Genomic DNA, 23,512 nt, shown 5'->3' with positions numbered 1-23,512 from the left:
CGTGGACGGCAGGATTCGAACCTGCGCGGGCAAAGCCCACATGATTTCTAGTCATGCCCGATAACCACTCCGGCACGTCCACTCTCCTTTGTTATGAAGACCACAAACATTTTATAATTCCACTTATCTTGACCAACCTTTATAGCTAATAAGTACTCAATCCGTTTCCATCAAGTAAAACAACAATATTAAACAAATTAATCCGCTCTCTAATCAAATGAAATGAAAATCAAACGGCTCCTAATTGGGAACTAAAATCAACGTGCATGGCATGAAAACCTCTGAATAAATTGACTTTGGGTAGAGATCTTTTTGGTTAGAAATTTAAATTTTGTAATAAAAAGTAATCCACTACTCTTCTGGCTAAATACACAAGCTAATGCCGAATAACAACGTTGTCCGTCATATAGCAAAAGTTTTCTCAGGGGAGAGTTATTAGCACACTTACATATGACGTATATCAACTGATCAATTAGATGACTACATGTATAGCAACTGATCAATTAGAAGACTACATCACCCTGCTGCTATTTTTCATACATTGTCCAGGAAAACGCGTACAAGCACCACGAGTGATGCATAATATGATAATAGTCAAACAAGAAGAAAAAAAAAACAACTTAACAGATCATCAAAGCACAATGCACAGAACAACTGAAAATGAGTTTAGGTCTTCACAGCCGGTCTCACAAGCCCCAGTCCTGAACCACTTCCCAAATGCTTGAAGTCAGTAGCCTCGAGATGATCATCATGTGCAGCAAATCCAGTTCCTCCTCTTTCCAAACAGACCAAACTCCTCTCTTTGCAACCCTTGTTGCACACCAAACAGACTTTATCAACAGCCATAAACCTATCTGCACACTTCTTGCAGAAGACGTGCCCACACGTGCTTAGTGCAACGAGTGTTAGCGTATTAGTAAGAGTAACCTTGCAGCTAGGGCAGATGAAGTTGGTGTTAATAGAATTGGACTTCTTCTGCTCCTTGTTCTCTTCTGTTAAGTAGATGGGAAAGAGGGTCTTTAGCTTCAGCTTCTCTTTGCCTTCTGGACAGATGGTGGAGGTGGAGGGAGCTTGAACTTTAACTGGAGCTTCTGGTGTTGCAGAGGGAAGCCAAAATGCTTTCATGTTGCGAAGAGCTTCCGCTTCATATGATGTGACTTTAACGCTGTTAGCACCATGGAAGCCATTTTTGTCTCGAAAGTGTAACTTCTGTCATTGTACTGAGGAACTGCGCCATGGTTTTGCTGATCAAATGCTTCAAGCTCCTTGGCTTTCTGCAGCATTAACTTCTCCTCTTCTTCATCATTTTCTTGCTTCTGTTGGAGAGCATGAGCAGCAAGCCTCCTGGAAAAACAAGTTATGAAGTGTTCCAAAATGAAAAATTATAGATTTCTTATTAAATGAGTAATAACCCAAGTACCCAACTAGGAAGGCCCCAATGAAAACTAGAAAGCACATTATACTGAATACATCAAATTATAATGCACTATAATTGGGCCTATAAAAAAATTACATTGACTAAAACACAACAAAAAAATGTTTTGTATAAATTAACTGGTGGATCATAACCATATCACACTTTCTAAACTCTGGCACTTCATATTGTTTTTTATAATTATGTTTTTTCCTTTTCTTCTTTATTTTTTCCTTTCACTTTTGTTCAGTAAAAATCTATATGTAGTTTAAATTAGTAATGATTAGCAAGTCTTCTCTATGATCTAAGTAAGCAAGGAGCTACTCTTAATCTCTCATACTCCTAAATACAATAAGATGATTTTGACATACAAATGTATCCCAAATGCAAATAGAACTTACAAAACGCACACCCTTGTAGAACCAACACAAGCCCAGAAGCGCCTCAATCATTGGTCTCCAGCTAACCACTAAACCTTGGTTGAAAATGGTTGCACTATCATATCCCTGGCCAAATCCTCCTTGACGTTCAAAGTTGGCGTCCAAGGCCTTGTGAAATAAAAGATGATCCACACTTTCCTCCACCAAATTGTAAAGAGAACAAGAAATAGGGATACTCGATCCCCTTCGACTTCTGGAAAAAACATAAAGTCCTAAACACAAAAGAGATTGAAGACGTAACAAAAAGATGACCCTCACTTTCCTCCACCCACTTGGAAAGAGAACAAGAATTAAGCATATTTAAGCCCCTTCGATATAGGTTGTCAATAGTTTTAATTCTTTCCGAGAAAAAGAACTGCATATACTTCACAAACTCTACAGTCAAGCAGGGAGGTAGCCTCCCACCGTCAGACATGAGGACAAATTTTGAATTAAGAAAAGAAATAAACAAAATATAACTTTCAGCATATATGATTAATATACTGAAGCCTATTGGTGCAAACGGACGCAAATAAAATCTCGATATCTAAGATACTGACACACAAAATATTGTTTGCCTATCTCTCACAAATCGCAAAATTTCATGGTATTAATAACTATGGTTAGACCATCTCCAACCACTACAATTCCAACTTCCTGCATCTGTACAAAACAGTGTTTGCAGATGCAAGTAAGCCTGATTGGTCGTCTAACAATAACTGCTGTACAAGACCCCAACTCTCATACGCCATCTCAACTGGCATCTGATGTTCATAAATCAGGAAGCCAAAGGTGCTTTGCGTCTGGATATCCTTGCTACTACATAGTACATAGTACATACCACACTGTGTCTTCTTCCCTCTTATCACTCCATTAACCCACAGAGAAGCTTCACGGATGTTTTCCTCCTACATCATATGTATGAACTGCTTTCTCTTACATTATTTTTCCCATAACAGTACTTAATCCATTTTTTTTAATGTTGACAACAAGTAAACACTCTCCAAATCTAATAATTTTTTTTTTCAATTTTATTTATTCCAATCTTGGAAGGGCAACAATGCAAGAAAGGCCATAGAAATAACGACCACCCTTACTTACAACAATTAATTAATTAATTAATTAGTCAATTAAAAAGGGGAAAGGGAGCATACCTCTGAATGTCTTTCTTCTGAGAAAGTAAGCATTCGAGAATACATTCTTTACAAAACACGTGACCTTTCTGACAACAGAGTGGGTCAATCAAAGGTTTCAAACAAAGACAACAAGCGTCAAAGGGTTTGATTGAATCTCTTCCAAGTCTTTCTTTCTGTGTTCCGTAACCGAGCTTTTTCTTCTCATCGTATGTGAAGTAAGCTAGGTCGTTGTTGTTCTTCGAGTGTCGTTGAGGCATATCGATTTGTCTGTTTTTTTGCTTCTTTGTTCTCGTTCAGTTCTTTTATATATGCTAGCTTATTATCGGAATATATCGTTGACTCCTTGGGTTGCCTAGCGGTAGGGGTGGCAATGGGTCGTGTTGGGTCGGGTTCGTGTAGTATCATACTCGGGTCACGTGTTAGGAGAGCAAACCCAAATCCGACCCAATTACTAATCGTGTCAAATTTGTCAAACCCAAACCCAACCCACATATATAACAGGTTACCCAACGGGTGACCCGCTAAGCCAGCGGGTCAATTTCGGATCGGGTTAACAGATAACCCGTAAGCTCTATTTTTTTTTTTAGATAAAGAATATTTATTAATCTAAATAATAAAAGAACTTGCAAAAGTGCGTAGAGTTGTTGAAGCACATGCATCTGTTGAACGCCTTAACCAAACAAGTGAAACAACCTATTAGCCAAACAAAAAACATAACCAAACTAGAAACAACAACCATGCATGTCCAGTTTATCCACTTTGCTACCTTGTGGGCAAACCTATTATTAAATAAATGCAAATATTATTGTGACTTTGACGGCTTCATTGTTCTCTTTATATAATTGAGACTAGGGTAAGGGTTCAATGTTAATGTACGTGATAATATATTTTATTGAATGAATCTATAATATTCTATATCTTTGGATTGCTTATCCTTCTAAATCTAGTTGATCATTTTACGCTTAGTATTTTCTTTTAGGTAATTGGGATTATGAGATTTAATAAAATTCGGAAACATATATGTTTAAGGACTTAAAACAGGTCATACAGGTCACGGGTTGATGACCCGACCCATTGGACCTGGGAACTAATCGGGTATACTAACGGGTTATTCGGGTTAACATGTGTGACCCTAACCCAACCCATTTATTTGATGGGTTTGGCGGGTCAACCCTTAAATGACCCAAAAGCCTTTTTTTCCAACCCAAACCCGCTAATTTCGTGTCGAATTCATGTCGGGTTAGCGGGTCGTGTACAAAACTGCCACCCCTACCTAGCGGGATGTATAGTTCACATGTTGACACTTGTCAGACAGACCACCGACCTCAAGGTTGGTTCGACCAGATGCCGCATGTTAGGGTCGAGGATGCGCATCAACTGAATTCAAATAAGCGATTTCGATTGGTCATTTCATGCGGATGACACGACGGACTCTCAAATAGTGTCTACTAAAAATGATTCAAAACATGTATCACAAGCCTTCTCTCATTGACTATTTGAGAGGCCTACACCTCAAGGCTCTTAGGTGTTTTATGAGCATTGGGGACTACGACTAAGACAATAAGAATCACATTTCATGAAAACACTGTGTTGTCAATGTTTAAGCTCCCTTAAGGCACAATGTTGAATTTAATTTAGAATGACTTGATTCTCACGTCTTCGGTTGAACTTGGGTTGGATAATGGAGCTCGACTGAAAACTTGAGCTGGGTTCAGATTGGAAAGTTTAAACACTGGCCAACCCCAGCCCACAACATTTATATGAATACAAAGGCTTCGGGTTTGAATTTTTGAATTTAGTCCTCTTTTCTTCATCAGATTGGACTACTAAGGGTACCTTTGTTTGCCAGGAACCCGTAATGGGGTCGAGGATTACTTGGGTGCCTCCCGCTCAACTCACCATCGTCTTCAACCACCACTCTTCCAAAATGGTATTCTTCAAATTCTGGCAGAGTCCTGATCAGATAGGTATCTCTATCTAACATAAGTGACAATGATATGTAAATGTAAATTTTTGTTAGATCACAATTATCCACCAACAACCACAGAGTAGAGACCTCTCTGAAATCCCCAACAACTACATCTACTTTCTCCAGCATCCCAAATTTGCATACCAAATTCTGGAAATCTTCCAGGTACCATTGATGCACCAGCACTCCTAAAAATTTGACCCATCTCCTTCTTTTCTTCAACCAATCAAGATTAGTGGTTAAAGAATCAAATTGCCACTTGTGAAATCCTAATCTAACGCCATGGATAGACATATCATGGATCTTAAGCATCCTCTCTGCCTCCTCACTCTCCACTTCTCAAGGCCCATTGTAAATTGAACAAATCTATGACCCAATGAATGCACTCAAGATGTTCGGGGAATGACGTTAGCGGACACCTAAAACCGTTCATTAATGTACATTAAAATCGTTTTCATGGATCTCCAAAATACTACCACTACTGGAGCAGTCGAACCTATAACAATTATTCATAGAAATAACGACCACCCTTACTTACAACAATTAATTAATTAATTAATTAGTCAATTAAAAAGGGGAAAGGGAGCATACCTCTGAATGTCTTTCTTCTGAGAAAGTAAGCATTCGAGAATACATTCTTTACAAAACACGTGACCTTTCTGACAACAGAGTGGGTCAATCAAAGGTTTCAAACAAAGACAACAAGCGCCAAAGGGTTTGATTGAATCTCTTCCAAGTCTTTCTTTTTCAGTGTTCAGAATCCGAGCTTTTTCTTCTCATCGTATGTGAAGTAAGCTAGGTCGTTGTTGTTCTTCGAAAGTGTCGTTGAGGCATATCGATTTGTCTGTTTTTTTTTTTTGCTTTGTTCTTCTCATTGTTTCTTTTATATATGGTAGCTTATTATCGGAATATATCGCTGAAAACTTATCGTTGACTCCTTTGGGTTGCCTAGCGGGATGTATAGTTCACATGTTGACACTTGTCAGACAGACCACCGACCTCAAGGTTGGTTCGACCAGATGCCGCATGTTAGGGTCGAGGATGCGCATCGACTAAATTCAAATAAGCGATTTCGATTGGTCATTTCATGCGGATGACACGAGGGATTCTCAAATAGTGTCTACTAAAAATGATTCAAAACATGTATCACAAGCCTTCTCTCATTGCCTACCCTTCGGATGGATCGAAACTATATAGCAAAACCGAGTGCGCTGGGCAGAAATAACCAAGTTAGGGCATAAACAGACCGAGTTAGGGCCGAATCAGACTGAGTCACACACAGAATTTTATAGATCCGACTGAGTGGCACTATTTCTCTAGTGTAATTCATCAATTGAGAGGTGGAGAAGAAAATCATAACTCAAGTTGACTGATTCGTGCTCGGGATAGCCGGCTTGAGAGGTGAAAAAGAAATGAGCTTTGGGAAGAAGACAATGAGCTGAGGCAACTAAATTGGTTAGTGTGTTTCTTCTCATCAAGTTATCTTTAGAGTTGAATCTGGTCAGTTTTTTTGCTCCCAGTTTGATGGCGGTGCCTGCCGAAGGTGGTAGTTTATCCCAATGTTACGGCAGCCTAGAGTGATTTCGGTGAGATCCGATTGACTCCGACCATCTTTAGGCCAATTCCTAGTTGTATAAAATGATGATTTCAGTTCCGAGTAGCTAATTTTTTTTCAATCACTTTCCTGCACCTTCTCTGGAATTGTTTTTTCTACTGGTTTTCAAGTTTCTGGTCCGGTTTCTTCTGAATAAAGTTTGTAGTGGAGGTGCATCTGTTGTTGTGCATTTATATCAGTGGCCAATTGGGTTAAAAGTGACGATAATTCCGATGACAGATTGTTTTGATGAAAGGAAACTAGGTCTTGATCCACTGATTTCCTGTTTGTGAGTTAGGGATGAATTGCTAGATAGAGGATTTTTCCATTGATAGCTGGGATTTTCTTGTGGTGGAGTGTATGTCATTTTATAGATCTTTCGGAACTGGTGGAATATCATTTTATGGATGTTTTTGCTGAGTTTCTATTCAGAGACAGTGGTCCAGATGCTATATTTTTCTTCAGTTTTGATGAGCCTTCTGGATGGTGGCTAGAAAGTGATTGAATGTTTTTCTCTTCTGGGTTTGTGAAACAAGTTAACAGCTACGTTTTGATTTGATTCCATCTGAGTTTTTCTGTGTTCGATTAATTTAGTCTCTGTTTCTTTCTTCAAGGACTGGAGTTGGATTGTGTGAGTAATTGCTTGAAAGACTGGTGTGTTAGTTGGGTTTTGGAAGCATACTAGAGGATGTATATCGGCCACCATGTATAGAATGTTGATGTGGAATTGTCGGGGTATGGGAACCTCCACGGTAGCTCAGACTCTAAAGGAAATGATTCGGAGACACAACTCGGATGTTATATTTCTAGTAGAAACTAAAGCTAGCAGTATTAAAATAAAGAGTTTACAAAAATCCTTCAGGTATCCGAATGCTTTTGTGGTAGATGCTGAAGGTCAGAGTGGCGGTTTGGCTTTGCTATACAAGGACAAGATTGATCTGGAAATCATTGGAGCTGAGAAACATGCTATCACAGGTAAAATTTTCAAACTATCTTGCGGAAGGTGACTGGTTTATTACTTTAGTATATGGTCATCCCATTTCCCACAAATGCAATTTAGTCTGGGATCATTTACGTAATGTTGCTACTAGTTGTGTGGGTCCTTGACTGTTATGGGGTGATTTTAATGTTATTCTCAGCATGGATGAGAAACTGGGAGGTAGTAAAGTGAACCTAAAAGCCGTACAAGAGTTTCAAGACTTGACTTCTGATTTGAACCTTGTTGATCTTAGTTTCTCTGGTTCTAAGTATACATGGTGTAATAATAGAAAAAATATAGCTAATATTAAGGAGAGACTTGACAGAGGCTTAGCTAATACTGATTGGTTTAACCTCTTCCCACAAGCTAAAATCCATCATCTACCTAATGCTGCATCTGATCATCTCATTTTACTTCTCAACTTCTTTCTCAAACAAAAAATCAGGAAAAAACCTTTCAGGTTCCAAGAGATGTGGGTTAGAGAATCGTCTTGTTTTCAAGTTATAAAGGAAGCCTGGATTCTCTCTGTTTCTGGCTCTCCCTTTTTCATTCTTCACTCTAAGATTTCTAATCTACAAAAAGCTCTTTCTCACTGGAATAAAGAAATTTTTGGTAATGTTTTTTATCATATAAGGGTATGTGAAAATAAACTAGCTTCTCTCAATGATCTTAATCCTTCTGATGCTATTTATATGTCCACCATTAGCATTAGGGCAACCTTGGAAGAACTTTTTCTCTGAGAAAAGCATTATTGGAGACAGAATTCTAGGACTATCAGTATTAAGTGTGGGGATAAAAACACAAGGTTCTTTCATACCTATGCTTCATATAAGAGGAGTAAGAATTCTATAGATAGGCTTCTTCTAGATAATGGAACTTGGTGTAGTGATCCTAATATCATTGAGAAGTCTGTTAATAAGTATTATATTGAAATGTTTACTTCTTCTGAGCCTTCTCCTAACCAAAACATTATCTCTCTTTTTAATCCATGCATTTCTGAGTCACAAAATGATAATATATTATCTCCATTCTCTCTCCTACCGAGATTTTTAAAGTCCTAAAAAAATTGAGTAATCTGAAAGCCCCAAGACCTTATGCCTTTCAGCTTGTTTTCTATAAGAAATTTTGGAATGTAGTCAAAACAGATATTATATAGGTGGTTCAAACTTTTTTTTGGAATGTGGTCAAAACAGATATTATATAGGTGGTTCACAGCCTAGATTTCTCTACCAAATGGATAAAACTCATTAACTTTTTCCTCTCCACTGTCTAATATAACATTATTGTTAATGGGGTTTCTTTAAATACCATTTTTCCTTCTCGTGGCATCAGACAAGGGGATCCCCTGTCACCCTACTTCTTCATTTTGGTATCAGAATCTTTGTCAAGACTTTTCTTTAAAGTTGAACAAACTGACCTCATGACAAGTTTGAAAGTCTCTAAAGGGGCTCCTGGTATTACATATATGGCCTATGTGGATGATTTGATAGTCTTTTGTCAGACTTCTATTAAAGATGTTGAGGTTGTGAGTGATATTATAGATAAGTACTGTGAAGCATCTGGGCAACTAGTGAATTATGACAAGTCAAGTGTTTCTTTTAGCCCAAATACTCATGTTCACCAACAAAAAATCATTAAATCCATTTTCTATATTAACTCTGTTGGTTTGAAGGATTTATATTTGGGTCCTCCATTATCTTTCTCAAAATCCAAAGTTCAAGATTTCTCTTTCCTAGCAGACAAAGTTTCTAAAGTTATAGATGATTGGCAAAGCTAACCTTCTTTCCCAAGCTGGCAGAACAACCTTGATCAAATATGTTGCCCAAGCTATTCCCATTTATACCATGTCCACCTTTGTTATTCCCATTACAGTTTCTAAGAGATTGGATAAGATTTGCAGAGATTTCTGGTGGAAGGGCACCCTAAACTCCAAGGTCATTCACACTTGTAAATGGGATAAGATTTGTCAAAGGAAAGAAGAGAGATGGCTAGGGTTGAGATTTTTCAAGGAAGTCAATTTAACACTTTTGGGTAAGTTGTATTAGAAGGTATTAATAGGAGAGGATTGTTTGTAGACAAAATTGATGCGAGCCAAATATGGGAAATTTCTTAAGCCCATGTCAGATGATACTTCTAGACCTTCTAATTCTTCTTTCATGTTCAGTAGCATCTCTAAGGCTAAGGAAATAGTGGCCACAGGTATGGCATGGCAAGTCGGCAATGGAACCGCTATAAGTTTTTGGAATGATCCATGGGTGCTCTTCTTAGGAGAGTACAAGTCTCTGAAGCATTGGGTAGAGAGCATTAATTATTCAATTGTGACTGTTCAGGATGCCCTTCTCCCTGATGGAGATTGAAATATAGCTTTTCTCAAAAGTCTGCCTCCACCTATAAAAAGTGCCACCATATCCATTAAAGCAAGACCAAGTCTCCCCGATAACCTTATATGGCAATTCACTAAAAATGGCAATTTTACAGTGAAGTCAGCCTATCAGACAGCCATCACCATCAGGAATAAGGCATCGAACGCCTCTTCCAGTGGTTTTAATCCCAAGATATATTCTCAGATTTGGAAGCTTTAAGTCCCTTTGAGAGTTCAGAATTTTATATGGAAGGCTTCTTATAACATCCTTCCTACGGGTGAAGTCCTTGTGGCTCACCACTTAAATATTGACCCCATGTATTGTTTTTGTAACAATACTTCAGAGGATCTATACCACATTTTCTTCTTGTGTTCATGGTCTAGAGGAATATAGTGTTTATCTAGCTTTAGTTTTAGAACTGAAGTGGAAGATTTTGATGAGATAGACTAGTTATCCTTCTGCATGAATTTAAAGGAACCCACTAATATAGGTTTCTTTAATCCTTCTATGCTTTTCTGTGCCATCTTGGATGCTATATGGCAAGCTAGAAACAAGAAGAGATCAACTATTTATAGGAAAACTTTCATAAGTGATCCACGTCGTTACTAGTCCTAATCGTGAAGCTACAACTTCCTGACGCTGGGCAGATTTCAACTCCTATCTTAAGTCGAATTCCAAAATCTATCGCACTCTCCCTCTTTTTCCTTGCACGAACTAGGTTAGTTATCCTGGTTATATTGGAACTTCCCTAGTCCTCTATCATTGTTTGAATTGGATTTGGAGAAAGCTATTCACAGTTGGAAATATAAAAAGCTCAAGAATCATCAACTTACCGAATTCTTTAGCTTTATATTTTCAACACAGGTTCAGGTACACATCTATTTTATTTTATTTTTGTTCGATTTTCTTGCCATGAGCTACTATCTATTTAAATTACTTGGGTTGCCTCCCATAAGTGCTACGTTTAATGTCGCCAGCCGACACAGAGGGGGGAAACTTAAGGTTACCCCCCTAACTAGCTTAGGTAATTACTTTTTTTAAATTTGTGGGTCTTTTATAGTCAGATTCCCTAGACTTAAAACTTGTTTGTAATCCAGTCTTTGCTCTTTTTATCTTTCTTCTTTTCCATGCGTGGCCTATACATTTTAGTAGAGGGCGAGTCATCTTAATTAAATCTTTGATAAATCTACGATTAAAAGTAGTTTGACATAAAGATGCTCAAATGTCTTCTATTTTTGTATGAGGTTGACCAGTGTCTAGCAATGTATTAATATAGTGCATAACACTATCCTTGTTATAATCCATGCCTAATTGTGATACACATGATAAAAATGGATCTTTGTAGTGAGTGTTCTTAAAACTTTTATTAGCTATTGTGTGTACTACACATAGATCATCCATCTTTTCCGTATCATCGTCAGGGTTTCTAAATAGTGTAAATATGTTTACATCTACTCTCATATTCCCGAAAGTGATAGACATGTTCCCATTCCTACAATTAATTAAAGCTCCTGCTGTAGCTAAGAATGGTCTACCCAAGATGATAGGAATTTGGTTTCCATTCGTAGGTAAAGTGTCAAGAACTATAAAATCAACGGGGTAATAAAAATCAGAGACCTTGATAATTACATCCTCGATTACCCCTCGTGGAATCTTAACAGATCTATCAGCTAACTGTAGTCTAACATTTGTTAGTTTCAAGTCTTTTAGCCCTAGTTGTTTATAAATTGAGTAAGGTAACAAATTCACACTAGCACCTAAATCCAATAATGCTTGATCAGTGTAGTCCTCTCCTATTCTACACATAACTGTAAGACTACCGGGGTCCTTATGTTTTACTACGGCTTGGTTCTGTAGAAAGGATGAACACCCTTGTGCAAGGAAAACTTCTTTTGGGATATTTGTTTTCTTTTTTACTAGGTCTTTTATGAATTTGGCATAGGAAGGCATTTGTTTAATTGCACTTAGAAAAGGAATATTGATATGTAGATTTTTAAAAATATTCATGATCTCATTATATTGTGCTTCCTTTTTGTTATCTTTTAACCTAGAGGGGAATGGTGCGGGTGGAATTTTTTCAGTTACCTGCTCTTTGGTTTTCTCAGTTTCAACTAGCTTTTCCTTATCTTTTGTTATAACAACTTCATCGGAATCAGGTATGTCAATTTTGTTATCTACTTTCTTTCCTGACTTAAGGGTAGATATCGAGTTAACTCCCTCTATGGGTGCGGATGAAAGGGTGGTTTCAACTTGATAAACATTTCTACCTTTTGGGTTTTGTTCAGGTTGGCTTGGTAAGGTTCCTTTGGGTCTCTCGGCTAGACTAGCTAGTATATGATTGAATTGTTGGCTTATCTGTTGAGTCATAACATCAAATTTTTGGTCAATCCTTTTGAATTCATTCTCGGTCTTGGTGGCTAAAGCTTTCATGGTTTCATCTATGGTGTTGGGTTGGGTTTGGTAATTAGCCATAGGATCAATGGTTAATTCTCTGTTCAAGTTTGTTTGTTGTTGTTGTTGTTGTTGTTGTTGTGGGTAATACTGTGGAGAAGGTGCTACCGCGCCTCTATTATTCATGTATTGTTGCCTATTGTTCCCTTGATTACCTTGAAAACCATATTGGTTTTACTGTGGAGACATGTTTTGTCTCCATGAATTGTTTAAGTTATTCCTAAGATCTGGGTTATAGTTATTGTTGTTGTTAAAATTATTTTGATAACCCTGTCTTTTGAATGTATTAAAAGCACAAACATCATCAGTACCTTGAGCAACAAACATAGAGCAAATTGAGGTGTCATGATCTGTAGTAAGGCAATTTTCACAAAATTGATTGACACTCATTGCTTGTTGAGGTTGATTATTCTTTGGAGGGTTTAAAGTGAATGAATCAAATTTCTTGTTTAAGTTTTCGATTCCTGTGGTTAAACTAGCAATGGCACCTTCAAGTTTCTCATTGAGTTCGTTTTTAACCTCATACATACCTGGTTTACTAAAACTTATCTCCCCATCTACCCATGCCATGTCCTCATGGTCACTACTATTGGCCCAATCCTTAGAACTCTCAGAAAAGTTTTGCAAAAAAGTGTAGGCTTCATCAGGAGTAAGACTAGTAAATCTTCCTCCATTCATTGATTCAATTAACTGACGGTTCATATATAGGTGAAAGACCTTTTATAAAGTAATGTACTATATTAAGTATGTCAAAACCATGATGTGGGCAACGGACAAGTAAATCATTAAATCTATCCCATGTTGTATGAAACTCTTCATTAGGTTTTCCTTTGAAGGTTGAAATAGTCAATTGCATGGCCTCAGTTTTACATAAAGGGTAATATTGTTTCATAAACTTTTGTGATAGTTGCTCCCAAGTAGTTATAGAATTAGAGGGTAGGGATCTATACCAACGTGAAAGGCATCCTCAAAAGTCAAGGGGAACAACCTTGATCTAGTTTATTCAGGGGAAAGATGAGGTGCTTTAAAAGTACTTAATATGCTCAAGAACTTACTCAGATGATTATACGGTTCTTCATTTGTTTTGCCATAATATCTTGGCAACATATTAAGAATGGTGGGCTTAATCTCATAGTTATTGTTATTGTCGGGCATCACTATGCAGTTCGGTGGTTGAACCGCGATAGGTTGAAACAAGGTGCTAAGAGTTCTTTGATCAGCCATGGCGGCTAATGGTACTCTCTCTGGTGTATCTTCTAAGTCTACTAGTGGTGTGTATGTTTGATTTCGTAATCGATCCTGAGTTTGATGGTGTGGTCTCCTCCAAAACCAGAATTGTAAGATTGTTACAAGAATTAGCTCTTCTGATTAAACGTTTATGAGGTGAATCACGAAACCAAGTTTTCATGCACTAGATAATAAAGCTATGTAAAATAATCTAATATCCACTTAATTAACTAAATTATATTATCAAACTATATGATGCTAACTATTAATGCTAATTATGAGACCGCTAACAGGGGATTCACAGTACTGTTACAGCAATCAAAACAAGTCCAAAAATTTTAAAATTTTTAAAGCTGCTACCTGATACGTCCAGGAAGTAGCCTGTAAAATTTTAGAGCAATCAGAGCTTGCTAAGTTCCTTTTATGTATTGTTAAATCCTGCAGAGTCTAGTGAAGAAGTTTTCTACACACACTGTAAACAATCGATTAAATAAATACATAAAAGAGCACTAAAAATCACGAAATGTTTACTGAGTCTTTTGACGTCTCAGGGATGATCCTGTAAAATTTTTGGATTATTTGGAGTTTGACAGATCATTCTTCTCGACTGTTCTTCCAGAGACCTTGGTCCTGAAAAGCTGCAGAAACACACTGAAAACAAGCAACTAGTTAAGTGGTCAAAACAGGTCAAAAATTACTCAAAGTTTTATTGTAAGCTCCTGACGTGTCAAGGTTCCTCCTATAAAAAATTTAGAATTTTTGACATTGTGCAAATAACTCTGCTCGACTGTTTTTACAGATGCTTGCGTCCTAAAAACTGAAAACGAGGTACTACAAAGACGATGTTAGTTACTCAGGTAAGACAAGTACTAAAAATTCCAAAAAATTTCAATAAATTACCGATACTGTACAGATCAACTCTGTAAAATTTCAGAATTTTTTTAAATTTATAAATATGTTTTATGTACTATTCTTTTCTGTTAAACAAACACTAAACTTTATGCAAATACTTTTTACTATGCAAATCTAATTGAATTAAACTAAATTAATCTAATTATGCTAAATATGCAATTTATACTATATGAATTCCTAAATTAAAATAAACTAAATTAAATATTATATCACCTAATCACTTTAGAGCGGGTAGTGGCGCCATTGAAAAAGCACGCAACACGTAATTATTTATATGTCGTTGTTTGTGTTACGTATCTTTTGCAAATCTTACTTAGCCTATTAAATATTGATTAGTATAGTGGTTAGCAAGGTATCAATCTTACTCTAAATAATTAAGTGATGATGATAGAAATTTCTAATCTAAATTACTCTAATGGATGCAAGTAAAAGATGTGGCCAAGTAATAATTAATATATAGTTGATTTGATTTGAGATTTAAACTATGCATAAAATAAACGAAATTAAATATATGAATATGAATCAAGAGAAAGAATATCATGGGAGAGATGAATCCACTAAAATCATAGAATTAGTCTAATAGATCTATCTATCATGCTTAATATAAATCACCAATAGAAACTCACCATACCTACAAACCTTATGCTCATAACCATGATGATAATATGTGGCTTTCAACGTGCTTTCTATCTTTCCATCAAATACTTCTTCAATCTCCAATGATATCTTCTATCAAACCAAATTGTGCTTTAAGTAGCATTCAATATACAACTTTAGGTGCCATGGAAAATCCACATGTGGCATTAACCATACAACTAATTGAGGTGCCATAAAGAATCCAATCATCACACTAGAACACTAAAAACTATAAGAAAAGAATCTAGGGTTTGTGGTATTTGGCTCTACACAATCTTGAATTACCCTAAGACCTCCTAACCTCCACAGGAGCGTTAGATCAATGGACGAATAAGAAGAAACTCAATAAGGGATTTAAACTAAAATATGATAGAAGAAGAACTAAACTAAAACATACAAAAAAGGCTTCATCTCCCCTCCCAAGAGAAGGGAGATTAGCCCCTCATACTATGCTATGAACACAATATGAAAAGGAATAATCTTTATAGCTATTAATTGTGAAAAGGTCTGAACTTTCTTCTCTCTTAATTCTAGATCTAAGATGCAAACACTAAATTTTCTAGATGATGTAAACTGATGTTTTTGTGCCTTATATAATGAAATATTTTTCAAGTTTTCTATTTGATTTGGCCATTCACTTCTTATTTCTTACTTGAAAATTATTTTTTCTGGCCATGGAATATGATTGTTGTTGTTCATGGTTCTTGATTTTTGCCCATACATGCAAAGTCAATTCCTAATCTGTAATGATGATGCTCGCTAAGCAAGAGGTGTTTTGGTCCTAGCCTCTAGACATTAGGCCAGTTCAAAGACCAAGTTCGCATTACCTTCAGAAGATTATGGGTGCAAGCTAAAAATCGTGTTAAGCTTCTATGCCCTATCCAACTCCGAAAACAATTAGTTGAAGTCTTAAAGTATACTTTTTGAATTCTTATGAAAAAGATAACAAAGGCATCTAATTGAGTTAATCCCTTCTTTCACTATCCATGCAACATTTAGCTATTGAAGGGGTTTCTGGTTAGGTTTAATTGAGTTATTTGGTGTTGATTGGTTTTGAGTTAAAAATCATCGAATCGGTTTGTGTTTAGGTGGGTTTTGAATTAGAAGTGAATCGGTTTGTGTTTTGTATAGTTTTGAGTTTAACGTAACCTTATATGGAGAATTTTGAAATATTCAGCTTAGTCACATATGGCTTACGTAAAATGATTAGCTATCATTATTTCATCGTTGTTAACTATTACCAGTTTGAGAAGCTATCTTGGTGTTGCTCCTTTATTATGTTTCTTTTTTGCTTCGTTTGGTAGTTTGTAATTGAAAACACCAATTTAGTTGTGTAGTTTGAAGTGATCCATATCTCTTTTTATTCAAATTTTCATATTATTTATTGTTGCTGCTAAAAGTTCCAGTTAGACGTGTTATTCTATTGATTAACTTCCGGGCATTACTCTGCAGGGATATTCTCTAAGACTATTCCCAAGTTAAGACGGCGAAATTCTGAGACCCTTCGAGCTCAAGATATCAATAGCAAAGAACTTCGGTGCAGCTTCTTCATCCTCTGTTGTAAAAAACTGTTCCTTTTGACACTATATTGGAATCTTTGTTTGTTATTTTCTCAGAAAGAGCCAACATTTAGTTCGCTTGGCTGCACAAAGGGGTCGTACCGCTCAATTTGATCTTTGTGATATGAAATGCATATCTTTTTCTGATTCTCACAACTTTACATTTCAGTTCTAGCGATATTGAGTTTATCCGGTCCGGTTCTCATTATCGGTTCTTCTCGCCTGCCTTTGCAATCGATAAAGCCGGGACTAAAATTGCTCAAACAATCACCAAAGGGGCCTTTAACGACCTTGACAAGTTATCCATGGCAAATGTGGAGGTAAGATTTGTTTTCCCCTTAATGCCTTTTCATCTTTCTTCGCTCACATTGCACTAAATAATTGCATGTGCCCGTTTACTATCTCTGAGAACTCTACCACCCTTAATGATTTCCCTTCTGCCCCCTCCCCAAAATGGATAATAAATGCATTCACTAATATTTTGTGATTTGTGTTAAAATAAGTCCACATTTGTGAAATTGCTATATGTTTGGTCTCTGTCATCATTGTATTTAATTTACTCTCATCATTCTCCTTACTCATCATTTATGGCAGTTTACAAGTATTTGAGTTCCTTCTAGATTTAAGTATTCTCTGCAGAAATTATAGGTAGCACAATATGCTTCAGAATATGGGAAGAGTAGAACTCAAGCATCGATGATGTCGATCGCTGCCTCGTATTCGAGTAAACCATCATTCTCAAACACTAATGTCAACGAACATTTTGCTTTAAAAGTTAAAAATAGCTGAGTTCACCATTTTTTTTCAAAGAGAATCCCATATTTAAAAAAGCAACCAACTCACAATGTCGTGCTTAAGTTAACATTTTATTTATGCAAATCAGTTTTCTGAAGGTCTGAATCATCACAGATCACTGACATTATAGTGGAAATAAAATGTGGAAATAAGCTTTGGTCACTCAAACCTAAGTAGAAATCTGCTAAATATCGTGGTCGTGGTCAAAGAACTATTAGGTTAAGTTTTCTATTTGTAGCTTTATATGTGTTCATCCATCTATGCAAGACGGTAGTCTTGAGACAACTTTATTCTTCCTCCAATGGACCAACATCATGTAATACGTAAGTGAAAAATAGGAGCGTTGTTTAATCACATGTCCAAAATTCAATAAAGGTTATCCTCCTAATTTTAAGACTCTCGTGCACTCCTATATAAACGACAAAGATGCAATAAAAATGGATATCTTTAACTTTATTTTGAACTTGCTAATTATGGAAAACACACATTGACATATTTTAGGAAGCAAGAAATTGTTGACTTAGATGTAAAACCAACTTCTTTACAATGCTAACTCCTTTTGTAGGGCCTTAGAGGATCTTGATTCTTTGTTTCTTCGTGCATCAAGGAATGACCAAGAGGGCTTCAAATTGAGTTAATGAAGGCAAAGATCTTCACTGCTTTAGGTGCATTGGACAGGTATTACATCTGATCCCATATCTATTCACGTATATTAATTCTAGGCTATTGAAATGGCTATTATATTGTTAATTCATCGACTACATCACCTGCTTTCAGGACGATGTTTCCAAGAAACTAAAAGGGATGCGACTTTGACGGCATGGAGGACTCTATCCTACTGATTTTGTTACATATATCAAAGAGACTTGGCCTGGTGCTATAAGTAGATCCGACACTATTGGTATGAACAACTTTTTCTTACGAGTTTTAGGTTATTGGAATAGAATCCGAGTTTTACAGTTTGTGACTATGTTGTAATGGTGCTAATAACTTGAGCATACTTCTCTAAAATTTATCTCATGGTGCTTGATATAGATTCAAATAACTTTAGTCTATGGAGTTCTACTAATCTGATGGAATATTCCGCTGCTAATGATCGTTTCGAGGGTACTCTTCCAACTGATATTTGTAATGCAGTAAGCCTGCGGAGGCTTATTCTTAGTAACAATCAGTTATATGGGACCTTACCCAAGGAGTTTGGGAAGCTCACTTCACTTTCAGATCGTCGTTGAGTTCGAATTCTTTCGAAGGGGTGATTGGTGATACAAGCTGAGCTTACTGATTGCATTGCTTTGACACACTGGATCTTGGAAATAATCATATGAATGGTTTAATTCCACCGGGACTAGGTGAGCTTGCCAAATAAAATACAAGTGAGTAGGTATCTTAGTTGGAATAAAATAATTTTGGGGATTTTTTATGGTCAATCTGATTCGTGTATATTGAAGAGTGTATAACATATGAAAATTTCAAATGTTATGATTATTGTTTTTTATGCTACTCACGTAGCAAGTAGCAAGTCCAGGGAGACTTCATGCTCTCAATCACAAAATCTACGGGTAAGCTCATAGTCTTTGTTTGTTCGTTACTTCTCTAATTTTCAAAACTTCAGTTGGCTTTTGGAATAGTTGTAATCATAGGAAATTATTAAACTTGGTTTTTATTGATTATTAGATTGTTGAATTCTAAGTTTTATCAAATCTAAGAATTGTTTACTATCCCAATGCTCTTGCAGGAGAAGGTTCTTTATGTGACTAAGCCAGAGAAAAGAAATGTCCTGTCTAAAGAGATCTTATACTGGAAATTCTGCGCAAAGAGGAAGCATTGTTGGGCTGTGCTTCAGTTGGTTCTAACGGTATTACTCCAAGTGAATTTGCTTTTTGGATGCTATTGTATTTACCATTCAACAAGTGAGAAGATATGTATGCATCTCATATCACTATAGTTGTGTTCTAAATTTTGACAAGTATTTTGTTAAAGAACCAATTGCTTAGAAACTAATATCAAACTTTGAATTTCACAGGCAATCACAAGACTTTCCCCTTCTATTTTAGAATCGCATTCGACATTAAGGTCGGCCAGATAATGTTTTGCTTAAATGCCCCTCTCTTACGAGCGCTCATTGTTAGTGTTTTGGATGGTCTTATGGAGCTTTTTATTTATTTTGTTAAGTCCCTTAAACACTTTCAAACACATTTAATTTTATATTCTCTTTGTTTAACTTAGTTTCGTTGGATGTGATTTGAAACTGCTTTTTCTTCTTTAGCATTTTGGTCTATCAAGACTTGGAGACATAAAGTGCAAGCTTGGGTTGTTCGAATAATGTTTCATTAACACTAATGCTCTTACGCTTAAGGCGAGGGTTCCCATCCTACAATAATTAAATGGTATGTGTTGGTTAATTAGTCTGTTATCCTAATAATCTTGTGTATTACTTGGTTAATCAAATTGGTTATGCAAATAATATTATGGATTCATAATGTTATACTATCATATGTATACTGCCATATAGAATATTGTAATACTTCACATTTGACAAACTTCTATACCTCTGTTGGTTTTCATTTCCTATGGAAATTTTATCTGACATTATTTGTCCAATCAAAATGCATCCAAGTCAATATGGACTATTTAGTAACTGATTGGATGTTAGGAGACTTTCTAGCAAGTCTTTATGCCAAATTTGTAGAGTAAATCCAAACCATTACTATGTTCATTGAACTTAGTTTTCATGCAAATATTATTGTTTTCATTAAATTTCTTAGTTTGTTTTCGTTGTGTAAAATAAGAAGTTTTATCTCATATCTATCACAAATTTGACAAGTTTGTCAAACCGTTGGTTTATCTACATTTTTTGTATTGATTTATAGGAAGTTTATGGGGACATGTATCATGGTTTCAATTATCCATATATGACATATTTGTCGGGATCTCCACTTCCTACTATTGATGTGATGGTCAGTTATATGGACCTTCGACAGTACCAACATACCTATTACCTATGGCCATCCCCTCCTAATGAGCTTTGCAATCCTAATCAAGCCCCCACTATGCAAAGTGTTCTATCCACTTCCATCATTGCTGATAAGTCGACTTAGTCAAATTGAAGTGCCTAATGAAATTATGGAAATGCCAAAGGAAGTGCGAGTGGAATCAGTATTGGGTTAATACCACTGAATTCAAGCCAGCCAAACTCATCTCTGAACTGAAATGGTTTGTACGGGTGATGGGGTTTGAATTATGAAGGCATCCCTGCCTGTTTCTGGCTATTAGGACCCACAATTTAGTTTTGATAGGGTGAAGTCGCGTGTATACCTCAGTTAGATGGCCCAGCTTATATTGATTGGGAAACCTAGACCATGTCACATGTGGCACCTATTTTATGTGGTATCACATGCCAACAACATTTAGGCTTGAAGAAATCAGAATCTTCGCTTGCTTCCGAATCTTAAGGTAACCATTACTTCTCCGCCATTTTTTTTTTATGTTAACTTTAATGTGAGAGTTGAGATTTTTTGTCTTGTGATTGTTATGTGGGATGCTCCATTTTTGTCATTCTACCCGGGTTGGGTGTTTTAGGGATAACTTAGATTATGTGTTTGAAGTATATTTGTGAATTTGAGTGGTTTGATTCGGAAGTTGGGTTTTCGTTGAGATATATATTTACCAGTAGAATATAGATGTAAAAATATGACTCATTAGTATTGGCTGCCTATCGTTGATTATATAATGTATTCTTGGCTCAAGGGATGCAGCCAATATGTTACAACACTAATTTTTTTTATGAATGATGTAGTTATGAATGTATGCAAGACACAACCCAATATGTAAGAGAAGATAGTTATTAATGGTGATATATGTCATTGGGTTATAACATGTGGTATTGAGTTATGTGAGCATCACTAACAGTCCCCTACGGCCCTACTCCTAGAGGATACAAACTTCACCTTTCTTTGAGTTTGGTCATGATGTTCTCTATAGAGCATCCTTCCGAAAACACAGGTCTTAGAGGCTTCGCTAAACCAACCATCTACAGTTGGGTTGCTACATAAGGGGTTACCTTCCTTGACCGTTACGGACTGAAATTTTACATCCTTCATTCGTCTTACCTTTTGATGGCTAATAGTACGGTTTCCCATGTCGGTAACCATGGTAGTCGTCATGAAGAATTTTATCATCAACAAGGGCAGAGTCAAGGGGCGTCAAGAGTGTGCAGTTGCTCAAACTGAAGTTTTAAAGTACAAAAATCTATGGGTCTACCTTTTTAGTTGCACACATGCACACCCATGAATCCTAGCTTCCTTTTCTATTCTTTATTAATGTAAATTGGCATATTTAAGTAAGCTTTTTTCTCATTCATGAAAGGGTGTCTTTACTTGAAAGATCAAAAAATTCCCAACTAGAACAAGAAAGACTGTTTGACTCTCATGCCTTGCTAAATAGGAGAGAGAAGTGCATGAGCTGAAAACATTAATGCTTGAGTATGTTAATTTAAGAAAGAGTCGCCGGATTCAAAACCCAAGATTGACAAGGAAGAAACAAATTAGAACTTAAATTTGGCCACCCTTTCAACTAGGTAAGAGATGTTGGTTTCTATTTCTACGTGCACTTAGGATAGCAATTGTGGGTGTTTGAATATCACTAACACTTGCAGAGGTGCCCCGACAAGCTATCTCCTCTTTTATTTTTTGTTAATTGGATTATTGTTCTATTTGGAAGCATATTTACACAGTGAATCCTTTCTTGCTATCGCTATTAGTATAAAGGAAGCAATGCTTGATAAAAAAACAGAGTTACTTTATGCGAGGAAAAAGCTTGCTAAATAGCAAGGAGCTTGTAAGTGATTCTTTTAGGTTAACAATAATATAGTCACATTGTTTTATCAGATCCCATTGATACTTATGTTTTGATAATTCAAACCCAGGAAATATTGTGGTTAATGATAAGCCACACAAGTTGAGGTTCAAAGTCTGATGGCTAAGCATGAGAGATGAACAAATTTGAACTAGAAGCGAGATGGAGCGAAACTCATATCAATGAAGGATGAGACGGAAAAGAAAAGACGGGGTTGTTAGCTAAAGGGAGGTTGATCCTTGATTCCGGAAATGGAGCAGGAGACCGATTTACAATTAAGAGCTCTATCTGAGAAGGAGATGTACATAACTGACAAACTAAATTTGCTCCAAGAAATAGAGAAGAACCTCCTGCGCCAAAAGAACCTATTGAACTAGAGAAGCTTGATTTGAAAACTGTCTAATGCGTGCAAACACTCAGATAGAAGAGTTCAACTTCTTATTTTTTTTTATCATATTCTCCTTTGATTATTTAATTTCTTCAACAATCTTTTATATTTTTATTCTTATGTGTATATTCCACCAACACCATTGGATTTGTATATATATTCATGTAATAAATTTTAAGTTGGCTAGGTTAATGGAAACCAAACTTTTCTTGATATATTTTCTCAAAACTGGTACATATCAACAGCAAAAGATTGTTGTTGGTTTTTTTTTTCCTAATGTCTAATATTATCACATTGCGAATCTTTTATGCTTTGCGTTATTAACTTTTAAATGTCATTGTTTAATCTTTGCTGTCAATTTGTTGAGTTATTGTTCCCAGTTACTTCATGTTTTGTTTATTTTGAAATCTACTGAATCACAAATAGGATGCCCCTCACAAATGTTGAAACACAGGGAGGCATGGAAGGAATCTTTGAATTTCTTTGGTTCTAGATACACTCATTCTGTCTAAAAGTTTACTAGATTCTTAACAATTTGTTGTCTTTGGGACAGAGGTATTACAAAAAAAATTCTTTATAATAATTTTTCATGCGAATGTATTGGTTGTCTTGATTGTCTTGAGGCCACTATTGCATGATGGACTCGGAACCTCTTCTTACTCTGTAGTGTTCATGTAACACTTAAGAAAAAAAGAAGTATGTAGTGTTCACGGAGATCCAACACATATTGTGGTTGCAACCTTTGATGGTGACATATACGTGAATGACCGAATTTCTGGTGATATATATATAAGTAGGAATCCATTTAAAGGAATA

The 23,512-nt window shown here is 36.2% G+C and overlaps 1 protein-coding gene, 1 long non-coding RNA gene and 2 other non-coding genes across 5 annotated transcripts; 2 read left to right on the top strand and 2 right to left on the bottom strand.

Moving 5' to 3' along the window:
* Positions 1–82, bottom strand: TRNAS-AGA (transfer RNA serine (anticodon AGA)). Its single transcript has one exon. It is a non-coding gene; the product is annotated as a tRNA-Ser (tRNA).
* A 298-nt stretch (positions 83–380) lies between these two features.
* On the bottom strand, positions 381–3,276 carry LOC147523763 (E3 ubiquitin-protein ligase CSU1-like). The gene is given in 3 exon segments (XM_086599545.1): positions 381–1,203; positions 1,206–1,344; positions 2,988–3,276. Coding segments are annotated over 3 exon segments (915 nt in total). The 5' UTR covers positions 3,227–3,276; the 3' UTR covers positions 381–666.
* A 9,801-nt stretch (positions 3,277–13,077) lies between these two features.
* On the top strand, positions 13,078–13,186 carry LOC147523762 (small nucleolar RNA R71). The gene has a single exon (XR_015206225.1). It is a non-coding gene; the product is annotated as a small nucleolar RNA R71 (small nucleolar RNA).
* Positions 13,187–18,083: 4,897 nt separating this feature from the next.
* LOC147523761 (uncharacterized) lies at positions 18,084–19,711 on the top strand. Of its 2 annotated transcripts, none has more exons than XR_015196775.1 (3): positions 18,084–18,132; positions 18,232–19,309; positions 19,478–19,711. It is a non-coding gene; the product is annotated as an uncharacterized LOC147523761 (long non-coding RNA). The 2 variants fall into 2 exon arrangements; XR_015196773.1 differs by having other exon boundaries at positions 18,232–19,376.
* The last annotated feature ends 3,801 nt before the right edge of the window (positions 19,712–23,512 follow it).

The sequence above is a fragment of the Coptis chinensis genome, chromosome 1 (assembly GCF_015680905.1).
Source record: "Coptis chinensis isolate HL-2020 chromosome 1, ASM1568090v1, whole genome shotgun sequence".
NCBI lineage: Eukaryota > Viridiplantae > Streptophyta > Magnoliopsida > Ranunculales > Ranunculaceae > Coptis > Coptis chinensis.
The sequence above is the reverse complement of the archived record's forward strand: the minus strand, read 5'-3'. Positions and strand labels throughout refer to the sequence as shown.